Source organism: Accipiter gentilis, chromosome 19 (assembly GCF_929443795.1).
Source record: "Accipiter gentilis chromosome 19, bAccGen1.1, whole genome shotgun sequence".
In the NCBI taxonomy this organism is placed as follows: Eukaryota; Metazoa; Chordata; class Aves; order Accipitriformes; family Accipitridae; genus Astur; species Astur gentilis.
In genome coordinates this window covers 27,503,500-27,515,128 of record NC_064898.1, presented here as the reverse complement: position 1 = coordinate 27,515,128, position 11,629 = coordinate 27,503,500, and the positions used below count along the sequence as shown (strand labels likewise).

General features: G+C 65.2%; 2 protein-coding genes across 13 annotated transcripts in view; one reads left to right on the top strand and one right to left on the bottom strand.

The window, feature by feature from the left end:
* Window positions 1-3,532: 3,532 nt before the first annotated feature.
* Window positions 3,533-6,372, bottom strand: LOC126048297 (uncharacterized). 7 transcript variants are annotated; one of them, XM_049823134.1, is made up of 3 exons: window positions 6,206-6,372; window positions 6,054-6,110; window positions 3,533-5,977 (listed from the first exon to the last, which is right to left on the bottom strand). In XM_049823134.1, the coding sequence occupies exons 2-3, from the start codon at window positions 6,082-6,084 to the stop codon at window positions 5,100-5,102; spliced, it is 909 nt and encodes a 302-aa protein (XP_049679091.1). In that variant the 5' UTR covers window positions 6,085-6,110; window positions 6,206-6,372; the 3' UTR covers window positions 3,533-5,099. The 7 variants fall into 7 exon arrangements, with proteins under 7 accessions (XP_049679091.1, XP_049679084.1, XP_049679089.1 ...); XM_049823127.1 differs by having other exon boundaries at window positions 3,533-6,167; window positions 6,206-6,221; XM_049823132.1 differs by having other exon boundaries at window positions 3,533-6,110; window positions 6,206-6,221.
* A 1,220-nt stretch (window positions 6,373-7,592) lies between these two features.
* Window positions 7,593-11,629, top strand: part of ARAP1 (ArfGAP with RhoGAP domain, ankyrin repeat and PH domain 1) — a 38,741-nt gene continuing 34,704 nt past the window's right edge. For 3 of the 6 annotated variants that reach the window (XM_049823123.1, XM_049823124.1, XM_049823121.1), the window contains exon 1: window positions 7,594-7,688. The gene's annotated coding sequence lies outside the window, so the exon portion shown is untranslated. Of the gene's footprint in view, window positions 7,689-9,577; window positions 9,646-11,629 lie in introns of those variants that run through there. The other 3 variants (XR_007508834.1, XM_049823126.1, XM_049823122.1) reach the window with 2 other exon arrangements.

Below are 11,629 nucleotides of genomic sequence, written 5' to 3'. Positions count from 1 at the left end.
GACCCCTCGCTGCCCGGGGGGGGGGGGGCTGCCCCCCTCCAGCCCCCCCCCCCCGCTGCTTCTTCGCAAACTTTGGGCAGCGGCCGGGGGGGGGGGGGGAGCGGCGGGTCCTGGGCGGGCAGCCGGCCCCGGCGCTGCCGGGGGGGGGCGACCGCAGGTCCCCGTCCCGTGTCCCTCCCCCCCCCCCCACCCCGGGCGGTGGGGGCTGCAAAGCTCAGCGGGGTCCGGGAGGGGATGTGCCGCGCTGCGGTGTGGGGTTTGGGGTGCGGGGGGGGCTTGGGGGCTGCGAGGTGTTGGGGTGCCTGGAGCACGGGGGGGGCAGAGGGGATTCTCCGTCCTGGGGGGACAGGCTGGGACCCCCAGGGGAATGGGGGTCTGCGAGGTGTTGGGGTGCCTGGAGCACCAGGGGGGAGTCAGAGGGGATGCTCCGTTCTGGGGTGACAGGCAGCCCCCCCCCCCCCGCCAGGGGACCAGGATTCTGGGAGGTGTTGGGGTCCCTGGAGCACCGGGGGGCGTCAGAGGGGATGCTCTGTCCTGGGGGGGGACAGGCTGGCACCCCCCGGGGAGCATGGCCCTGCGTGGAGCCCGACTGCAGTGGGCTCAGCCCTGGGACCCCCTGGTCCTCGTGGGGTGCAGCCGTGGCGCACGCGGTTACGGCCAGCGCAGCTCCCCCCCTTTGCCCTGGCACGCCGGCCGGCGGGGTCTTGCTCGACGGCTGCGCGCCAGGGTCTGGCTCGTGGCCGGTCGACGTGACATACCCGGTGTGCAGCCGGTGCACCCCAGCACCAGGCGTGATCCCGTGTTGCCGTCACATGTGGGACCGGGCTGGGCACCGGGGACTCGTTTCCGATTTCGCCTGTTAATTTATATCTGGTGCATCCTCCCCATCCTCCCCCACACCTCTCGAAAACCAACATTAAAAATAGGACCCAATTAAAAAGGGAGCCGGCCTCCGCTCCACCCCTGCGCGGGACAATACCGGAGCAAAACCAGAGCCAGGGCCGGCTCCAGCAATGGGGGGCACGCACGGGGGGGGTCGATCATGGGGGCAAAGCCCCTCGCAGGGGCTTTTTTAGGTCTTTCGCCTGTCGGAGGTACCGCCGGAGACTCGGTGGCGGGGGGGCTGCGAGAAGAAATGGCTCCGTAGGGGAGCGAAGGATGCTCCGGAGAGTGGCCGGGTGTCGGAGGAGCTGCATGCCGGGGGGCTTCGGGCAGAGCCGGGGGCTCAGGTAGGCTGTGGGTGATCGGCAGCGCAGGTGGAGGATACGGATCTGCTGGGCACCCCGGGGCCGGGCTGGGGGGCTTTCTTGCAGTGCCGCGTTGGTTCTGTCCTACCGCTGGCCGGGGAGGACGTGAGTGATCCCCTAAATGCTGTGGGAAGGTCTGCCAGGCTTCGGGTCCGCCGGGATGACCCTCCGGCGTTGCTGCTGGTCCCCTGGGGCCTTGGGATATACAACCCCGTGACCTGGACAAGGCCGTGGCACCCACGGCACCGTCATCATCTCGGGCTGAAGGCTTTGGCAGGGGATCCCATAGGGATGGCTCCGAGGACCCGGTGAGCTGGGACGCTGCGAGCAGAGAGGGATGCAAGCTGCAGGGGCTTCTTTTTTGGGGGGGGGGGTGTCAGACATCGGCCCCACAGGCTGAAGCCCCGCAGAGCATCGTCCCCTAAATGCGGGGCCGAGCCTGGTGCATCGCCCAGTGGGTGCTGCTGAGCCCGGCCCCCCCTTGCACGGGGCACGGCCTCGCGTGGGCGAGGGGCCGAGACCGTGGGGACCGACCCCCCGTCCCCCGTCCCCCCCCCGTCCCTGGGAGCAGGCAGCCAGCGTGTCCCCGTCCCCGAGCTGCTCTGCGGTATGAAAGGAGCATTGTCCGGCCAGCACAAGTGCAATCCGCCGGGACCGGCTTGCAGCCCCCCCTCGGCTTGGGGAGCGATGTGGGGCGGCCGTGGGATCCTCACGTCTCCCCCCGCGTCCCCAAACCACCCGGCTTCATTTTTTCCCTTCGCCAAGGCCTCGGGAACTGGGTGGGGAGGAAAAAAAAAAAAAAAAAAAACACCAAACCCCTTTTTATTTTTATTTTTTTTTGCGGGGGGAAAGTCCCTACGGTTTTCCCCTCGGCTCCCGTTTCCATGAGGCAGCCAAACCTCCATGCGGGAACAAGCCCAGGCCTGGCAGGGCTGCCGCCATGCCTGGCTGGGGGGGCCCTGCCAGCCCCCGCCCCGGGAAGCGCCTCGGCATCCTCGGCGCCGCCGAACAGAGGTACTCGGTGCTCCTCTCACCGCGCTTTCCTCGCTGCCCGGTGGGGTGGGCGATGCCCAGGGTGGGGGGGGGGCTGGGGGTGCAAACGCAGCCTGGGGGGGGACGAACGATGGGACACAAACACACACACACGACCTCCTCGGCTCCACGGTTTCTTTCCCGGGGGGGGGGGGTCATGCTTCTCCTGCACTTCCCCACGTGCTGCTGGGGCATCGGCTTGCCTGGAGCGTGCGGTGCTGCGGGGGCGCTGGGGGGGGACACGGTGAGCTGCGTGGGTGCAGAGGAGTTGGGGGGCAGGTTGCACCCGTGCTCCAAAAATGCTCGGCTGTGACATGGCTGTGCCCCCCAGCTGGATGCACCCGCACCCCAGCACATCCCAGATTAACCCCAGTGTTCCCCAGCTCAACCCCGGTATATCCCAGCTCACAATCCCAGTACTCCCCAGCTCAATTCCAATATGGCCCAGCTCCCCCTCCCAGCAGTCCCCAGCTTATCACCAGTATACCCCAGCTCACCCCCAGCAGCACATCCCAGCTCAACCCCAGTACACCCCAGCTCAATCCCAGTATACCCCAGCTCGTCCCCAGCATAACCCAGCTCAATCCCGGTCCCCTGGGACCCCCGACTGTGCCGACAGCCCGTGTCCCCGGGCCACCCCGGGGAGTCGAGGTGCAGCAAGAGCCGTGCCTGGTGGGGTGAGGGACATGACCAGGGACGCCGGGGCGGCACTGGCGGGGCTGGGGCCGGTGACGGAGCGGTGAAGCCCAGGAGAGCGGAACCCCGAGGGCCCGGCTGGCAGATTTGTTTTCTGTTTGAGAACCAGCTCGGCGCGTCCCAATTCACGGCCAAACAACGCCGGCAGCTGCGGCTCTGCCGGGGCAGCCGGGATCCCTGCCAGGATCCCTGCCAGCAGCGCCCGTGCAGCGCCGATCGCCGCCAACAGCTCCCAAACGCCGGGCAATGCCGCCGGCGGGTTTCTCTCGCCTTCCTCCTCCTCCTCCTCCTCACCGCGTCGTGGTATGTCTGGCGAGGCCTGAAGAATTGCTCGGGCACAGGCTGCCGGCGCTGCGCGGCTAGAACCGGGACGGTCGCTGCTTCGTCCTCTGGTAACGTCGAGCCGGCTTCTTGTGTCGCCTTGCTGCTGCCGCCGCGTCCCCGGGGCCATCGGGACGATGCTCGGGGGTGCGGGGCTGGGGGCCGTGCCTGCCTGGGGGGGGGGTCCCTCGCGCCGGGGGGAGGTCTGCAGGGCTTCGGCACCACTGCGGGGGCTGCAATTTTAATTTGCAGCGTTCACCCCTAAAAAAACAGCCTTTGAAGGCGTGGGCTGGTGCCATGCAGCAGACCCGGGTGCTGCGGGTGGGTGGCCGTGCCAGGGCTCGCCGGCAGCTCTCTCCGGGCTGTCCTGGGGTCCCAGGACCCTGTCGGGAGGAAGGCCATGTCTGCGCCGGGGAAAGCCCCTCCACAAGCTGCCGGTTGTTTTCTGGGGGTGCCCCCCACTGCGGCAGCGGCTACCGGGGCCGAGCTGTTATGGGAAGCAGCCGGGACATCAGGGATGGGGATATTTATAGCAATATTGGACTTTTGCATCCCTCCGTACCCCACGTCCCCTGTCCCCCCACCCTGAAAGTGGGTCGTTTGCCGCCAGAACTTAGAAAACCCACCAAGGGGGTGAGCTCTGGGTATTTTGGGGGTGTCTGGGAGGAGGCAGGGGGTGATGCTGCTCCATGCCAGCATCTCATGGCTCTTCTTCTCGGGCAGGGCAGCATGGTTGCCGCATCCCTATTTTTACCACCCTGTGCCACACATCTGGTGTGTCCCCCCCCCAGCAAATCAAGTCCTGTTCCATCAGCCTGGGAGGGTCACAGGCACTGTCACCGCATGCCGGGGGCTTCGGGTGGCTCTGGCGAGTGTCCTGCAGCAGGGACCCCGTGGCTGTCAGGGTGTTAGTGCTCCGGGAAATTTTGCAGATGGATGCGAGCTGTTAAATCGTTAAAACGCAGAGCCAGAACCCGCCGTAGCAGCAGGTGGAATGTGGCAGGGGGTGGCCCGAGTCGGTGTCTCCCTGCCTGCTCTTCTGCCTGCGACAGCACAAACGTCACGCTTCAGGGGAAAAAATAGTCTAAAAATAATTTGGGGCTTCCCGCCTGGCCAGGACAGGTTAGAAAGTGCTGCCGTGCCCCCCCGTCCCCGGCATGGCCTTCCTCCTCCTCCTGCCCGTGCTGCCGGCCCAGGGTGCGGGCAGGCGATGGTGCCCTAGTTTGGGGCACCCAGGGAGTGGCCGGGATGGCACTTGGACACCCCAAAACTGCAGGTGATGGGGGCGGGGGGGCTGGTTGTGCAGAAAGGCTTTTGCAAAGGGGGGAGCGGGTGCATGTGGTTGGGGGGGTCCCCGCCGGTAGCATCCGCGCGCCGTGGCTTGGCTCTGTCCTTGCCAAAGGGCTGCCCGGGCGGTGCTGCGGTGACCAGGGATGCACGGGAGGTGGCCCCGGCACGGTGGAGGGGGTCTGGGTGCTGCTGCACCCCCATGAGCTGGCTCTTTCCAGGCAGAGGTTTTTGGGTGGCCCTGGGGGTGAGCTGCGTCTGTGCCGCGGGTGCCCACTGCACCCCGAGGAGGAAGAAGAGGAGGCGGGAGGGCAGCGGGGCCGGCAAAGGGCCCCCCCACCGGCCACAGCCAGAGCGGTCAAGCCCCCCACCAAGAGACTCTCACTTCCCACTTACAGGAAGGCAAAACAGGGACCGGCCTGGTTTTGGTGCTGCGCGCTGGGTGCCGTGGATGATCCCCACGGAGGACGCTGGTGTCGTGCTCCCCCCCGGGACCGGTGCTCCACGGGGGCATCCTCAGCTTGCAGCCGGTGTTTCGGCACCGTCCCAGCGGGGCTGCTGGGGGGGGCTGTGCATGCGGGGTACAGTTTCCTGACCTATTTTGCAGGCGGCTGCCAGAAAGTGTGTCAGGAGCTGAGAGCATCCTGGTCGGGGCTCAGTGGGCAGGGACATCAGTTGCTGTATGGTTTTGCCCCCCTTTTGCTGGTTTTGCTCCTTTTTTTGCTGGATTTGCCCCCTTTTCTGGCTAGCTTTGCAAGGCAGGCAGCGATGCCCTGGGAGGGGATGCCAGGAGCTCAGGTTCCCTCGTTCATGCCGCAGCCCAGGGCACACTTCACCTTCCTGGGTTTTACTTCCAGGGGGAGAAGGGAAACACGGGCAGGACCTTGGGGAAATGAGGAACCCCTCGTTTCCCTGCCCCCTTGTCCCTGACACCCTCCTCATCGCCCTCCTCATCACCTTCCTCCCGCTGCATGTCGGAGCAGGGGGAAGCGCCCCACGAGCTGCCCCATCCCAAGGAGCGGGGTTGGCGTTGTCTCGGCTCACGGCTTTCTCTCCTGCTGCCCTCTCCTCCCTGTGCCGCTGCCTTCCCTCCAGCACGGCCCAGCTGCTGCACTGCTCCTGGGCACCAGGCGTGCACCCCCTCAGCTGCCGTGTGCTCCCCACGCTACCGTGCACACCCCAATCCACTGTGCACACCCCGATCAGCTGTGCACACTCCTCACCACCACGCACACCCCACATCTCCATGCACATCCCACATCTCCGTGCACATCCCACATCTCTGTGCACACCCCTCACCTCCGTGCACATCCCACATCTCCGTGCACACCCCACATCTCCGTGCACATCCCACATCTCCGTGCACATCCCACATCTCTGTGCACACCCCTCACCTCCGTGCACATCCCACATCTCCGTGCACACCCCACATCTCCGTGCACATCCCACATCTCCGTGCACACCCCTCACCTCCGTGCACATCCCACATCTCCGTGCACATCCCACATCTCCGTGCACACCCCACATCTCCGTGCACACCCCACATCTCCGTGCACATCCCACATCTCCGTGCACACCCCACATCTCCGTGCACATCCCACATCTCCATGCACACCCCTCACCTCTGTGCACAGCCGCCTTCGGGCAGTTCCCACCACGGGGAGCTTGGCAGCTAGTGGCACCCTTGGAGGAAGGCACGGTGTGTAGGAGCTGTAAAGCAAGCTGAGCAGCCTGCAGCGAGGCTGGGGTACCGTCCCGGCTGCTTAAACATGAAGCACTTTGAGATTTGAATCACTGGCAGCAGGAAGAGGCTCTGAAGAACCTTTTCCACCCCTAGATTTTGATGACTTTGCAAGATTTAACTTGATTTCTGAATGCTGCCTGAGGCCTGGTGTCTTTGAATATTATTTGCATGTTGTATTTACTGGCCTGTGCTCCACGGTGAGATCTTGAAAACGAAACAGCCTCATCTTCCCAAAGTGAGACCTTTGCAGCTGCTGAACTGATGGGACTCTGCCGAGGTGAAGCACTGGAGTAGTTTCGGTGGGAGGTCTCTGGGGTGCGGTGCTGCTGGGAGCCAAGGCTCGGTACGATCCCCGGCCCCTGCTTCTGCTTTTGGGCATTCTCTGCTAGCCGAGGATTCGCGTCGGCAAGTTTCGGTGCGAGGATGTGGCGCTTTCGATTCCCAGCCGAGAGCGGTGGTGGCTGTGGCTGGGCCCAGGCGAGTCGGTCCTGGGCTCCTCGGCCAGGCTGGGTCTGTCCCCGGCTCCTGCAGGGACACTGGGGACATCGGCCCCGTCTAGGATGGCCATGGTCCCGGCTGCGGATCCTTTCTTAATCGAGGCAGAAAGGGGTAAAAATCACCTTGGTGCGAGGCTGGTTGCCCAATGCAGCCAGGGATATGGGGGCTGGGTAACCCCCCTCCCACTGATGGCCATTCCCGTTCCCACAGGTCCCCCCACAACCTGGCTCCGTGTCCCCGGCGCCCACCGGGACCCCCATGGGTGAGGGCTCGCTGCCCTCCCGGGGGGTCCGTGGGGCTCCTGGGGTGGTGGGGACGCAGCAGCCACCCGGCCACTCGTCCCTTCCTTGCTGGTGGCCGGGGCTCGGCTTGTCCTGCTGGCCCCAGGACACCCCATCCTCGGTGCCCCGGTCCCCGTCGCAGTGCCGGGGAGCCGTGCCATGCCGCGCGGCTTTCCGGGGACCACCCTCCCCGTTTCTTCCTTCCTCTCTTGCTGAAGGCCCTGCCCCGTCTTGCCGTCAGCCAGGGCTCATCTGGTACCAGGGTCCGGCTTCTTCCTCTCCCGTGGCGGCTGCAGTCGGCGTTTCTCGGCCGTACTGAGATAACACGGGTTTTGCCGGGGCCGGAGAGCTCTTGCAGCGCGGTGGCGAGCTGCGAGCGAGGGGCCGTTATTGCAACACGTCCCCCCGCGCACTGGGCTCGTAACGCCCGGCTCGGCTTTTCGGCAAGTTCCCGATTGCCGAGGCGGTGTTTGAGGAAGTCCTTGGGCGGGCAGAGACCCCTCCGCGAGCCTCCGGGGAGCCGGGCATGGGCTGCTGGTACATCGGCCACCTCGCCCATCTGCCTCCTGCAGCTGAGCCAAGGTACCATGCTTTGCCCGCTTTAATTAGCTCTCTTTGATTAACGAGCCCAAAAGCCTGGGAAAGGGGAACGCCAGGGTGTAGGCAGGGTTTGCCTCCCCCGCCTGCCGGGTTGCCGGTGCTGGAGGAGGAATTGGGATGGGAATGAGACCTATCAAGCGGGTGCTGCACACCTGACGGGCTCCTGTGCCGGTTTTCCTCCAGCTCGTGACCGCTAGCCCAGGTGCCCTCGAAGGGATGGGCAGGGAAGAGCCATGGGGCAGCCACGGTGCGGCTGCCGATGCCCAGGGATGGTGCTGCCGCAAGTGCAGCTCTGCCACTGATGCACCGACTGGCCCTGGTCAAACTGCTTGATTTCCTGGCACCTCATTAGGGGTAAAACGATGATTTAGCTGGGTGCTGCAGGGCGGCAAGGGTGCAGGGGGCTGCGCGCAGTCACCTCTGCGGTGGTCAAGGCTTCACCGGAGCCGGTGAAGGCAGCATGCTCGGCGGCCACCCCCAATCAGAGACCACTGCCCTTCCCATCCCATACACAGCTCGTTAATCTAATGAGCCTGGCCTTCATTACTGCTGTTCGTGCTCCCGCTGCCCGTGGCTGTTTGCCTCTGGTTTGTAGGATGGGAAACCCACGGCCCCGACAGCAGCAGCGGGATAAGGACGGGCATATCCCTGGGGTCTCCTGCCCGTGCCCGCGTGTGGCACCCAGGGGTGGGTAACCCCGGAGCAGACCCTTGGGCAGGAAAGCTGTGGTGTATGGCGTTGGGCGAACCTGAAATGGAGCAGCTGGTTTGCTGCGGTGCGTGCCGGGGCCACTTGTGCACACTGGCGGTGCTGCTTGGCAGCCGATGCACTGGCCGGCACCGCCGGCAAGCAAAGCCAGGGCAAGGCTTTGGCGTGGGCTGGGATCCCAGGTGGGGTGGCTGCGAAGGGGAGGCCACGGCCGTTTTCTTGCTTGACTCCACTTTGGAAAAGGAGCTGTGGGCGCAGGATGTGCCCCGAGGCTGGGGATGCTGGTGCAGGGATGGGGGTGGATGGGGAGGGGGTCCCTGGTACCTCGCGGGAGGCTGAGCCCCAGGAGCCCGGCACGATGCTCGGCTCTCCTGGGGCTCACATGCAGGTGGCCGGGGAAAAAGAGCATCCAAACCCCTCTGCTAGGTTGGGGACATCTGAGTGGGGCTGGTGAGGACGTGGCGGCTGTGGGAGCCCCGCAGAAAAGCTGCCAGCACCCCTGTTTGAGAGCAGAGGGGATGGCCGAGCCCCTCAGTCTGGACTATGGGGACCATGGGGACCATCCCCGGTCACCCCAGGTCCTCCATCCCCAGAACGGGGAGACCGAAGGCAGTGCGGGCTTGGGATGGGGCTGGCGGGGTCTGTCCCTGGCTGCTACAAGCCTGCGGTGTGTTTCGGCATCCCGGCTCATCCTCCCGGTTTGCAGGCAGCTGCCCATCCCTGCCCCAGTCCTGGGGGTGGTTTACAGCCCTCGCCTGCCCCTCGTCACGCCGTTCTTACAGCCTTTAAGTCTCTTACAAAACAGCTTCGGCGGCATTGCCTAATCCCGGGGAGGAATGCGGTGGGTAAGCACGCCAAGGATTTGAGAGCCGAAAGGGGTGGCGGGGGCGAGGGCTGGGGTGATCCCTCCCCCCCCAGGTCCCCGACACCTGGTTGGGTTACGGCGGCTCTCCGGGTTGATTTTGTTTCTGGAGTTTCCTCGTCTCTTTTTGGACAGAGGTTATAAATGACCAGTGACCGGAGGAAGGAGCCCAGCGAGGTCCTGATGAATGATTTACTGGGCGAGGGCGAAGGGCGATGGTGAGCTGCCAGCCTGCTGCACCAGGGACCCGCTGGGTCCCTCGCTGGAGCTTCGTCCCCGTCCCCGGCGAGCAGCGGCGAGGCCCCGCGGCCGCCCCGGCACTCCGCCGGCACGTGCCTGGTGCCGGGGTTGTGCCGGTGGCGAGCGGAGGTGAGCGCCCGGCGGGTGCAGCTCTCGCCTCGCAGCGGCACAGGGTCCGTCCTGGGGTGGGGGGGGACGGGGAGAGGCGTCCCACATCGGCCGCGTGGCACAAACCCATCCGCTTCCCACTTGGTGCAAAAGCAGAACCGGTGGTGAAACTGGTGCCGCCGGTGCCACCGCTGCGTACTCTCCTCCTCCCGGCAAGGCTGCACGCTGTGCCCGGGGGTGGGGGGGCTCATGGATGCACGCCCACCCCCATGCCACCCCAAATTCCTGGCTGCCGGAGATGGGTCTGTCCCACCGCGGCTTCGCTGGGTCGGGGCCGTGGCTACGTGTGATGCTCGCGGTGACTCCTTGGCTCCTGCTGGGAGGGGACACGCGTGGGACCCCCCCACTGGTGCCACCGCGTTTCCCTCGGCTCCTCCGTGGGGTTTTGCCAAGAAGCGTGTCGCAGGCAGTGACCGGCTGGGGAAGGAGCCTGCCTGCGCAGGCAGCAGCAGACGTCCTGTGACAGCGATGTCACCCAGCACCGTCACTTGTCTATTTTTAAGAGTAAATTTTTTTTTTTTTTTTTTTTTTAAGCTGCACGGGTGGGAGAGGAAAAGGGCTGGTCTGTGTGTGCGTGGCCTGTCGGGTTTTATGCTGCTTCAGGGATTTTTGTGCTGCTGGTTGGGTTGGCTGAAACCAGTGGGAAGGTCCTGGGTGCTGCTGGTTTCTCTGGTGCAGCTGGCAAGGAGCCCTGGGTGACAGCTAGCCCCGGTGTCCCCGTTGCTCCTTCCTTGGCAGGAGATGGACGCACGGCTTTTGCAGCCTGAAGCAAAGCCAAGCTGTGCCGGGAGGTGCCGGGGAAGAGGCACTGTGGCCGGACCCCTGTGGCAACGCCGGGATGCCGGTGTCTGGAGGCGTGGGGGCCGCCGGGTGAGCCCTGCTGCCAGCCAGGGCCTCACAGCGCTGCGGGGGTCTGCCGGATTCGGCTGTGCCCGGTTAGTGCCGGGAGGACGACCAGCCTTGCCCTGTCATACACTTTGCTCGCATTAGGCAGGAGCGGCAGCCGCTCGACCGTCTTCGCTGCCGAAACCACAAGTGCTGGCTGGAGGGGTCAGAGCTGCCTGAGTCAGAGAAAATGTGACTCTGACAGGCAGATTTCACGATTGGCGTATTTACAGCACCAGGAAATCCTCTGCCTCTTATTTAGCAGGTCTAAAAAAGCCTCTGGCAAACCCAAAATAAGATGTGCGCCAGGGTCACCGGCAGTGCCGGGAGGAGCGCAGCCCGTGTGCCAGCGCGGCTGGGGTCTGCCTCCTACCCGGGGCTCGTGTGCCTGCCCGGACCCCGGGACCAGGCTGGGAGCTGGGGAGTGATGCCGTGGGGGGGCCCGTGGGGTTCGGTGGGTGTTTGGGTCAGGGTCTCCAGCTGCCTGGGCTGGGACCAGTGGGCAGCAAGGACCGTGTCTGCATGACGAGATCAGGATCTGGCCCCTCTCCTAAAGCCCTGAGCTCACCCCTAAACCAGATTTAAGACCGACCGAGGACCAGGCAGGCTGTGAGCCAGCGAGAGCTTGCGCTTGCTCTCGTGGGGCTTTGGGAGACAACATTTTGGGACCTGTGGGTTTGATGGGGCTGGGGACGGCCCGGGAGAGGGGATGGGGGCTCCTCTCAGCATCCCATTGCCATGCAAAGGCTTTGTCTGGCATTGGTGAGGTGCAGCCTTCTGGATCCGTCCATCTCTGTCCCTCCATCTGGGCTCGCTCAGGCAGAGGCTGAGGGCAGGGAGAGCGGGGGGCTCTGGGGGGGGTGGCTGTCTGCCCATCTGCAGGAGCTCTGCAGCTATTGATGCATCGCCTCCGCTCCCCATCGATTAGCCCATAATTGCCCGAGCATCCTCTGGGAGACCACATGCCCTCCTGCGCAGGGTCGGATCCTGGTGCTGGTGTAAATGGGGGCTGTGGGAGGGAGCTGAGTCTGGGGGGGGGGGTGGTGACAGCCCTTGGGGG

What these genes read in the sequence shown, in the direction of transcription:
- LOC126048297 (XM_049823127.1), bottom strand. Translation starts at nt 6,167, where the DNA reads ATGTGGGGTGTGCACGGAGATGTGGGATGTGCACGGAGATGTGGGGTG.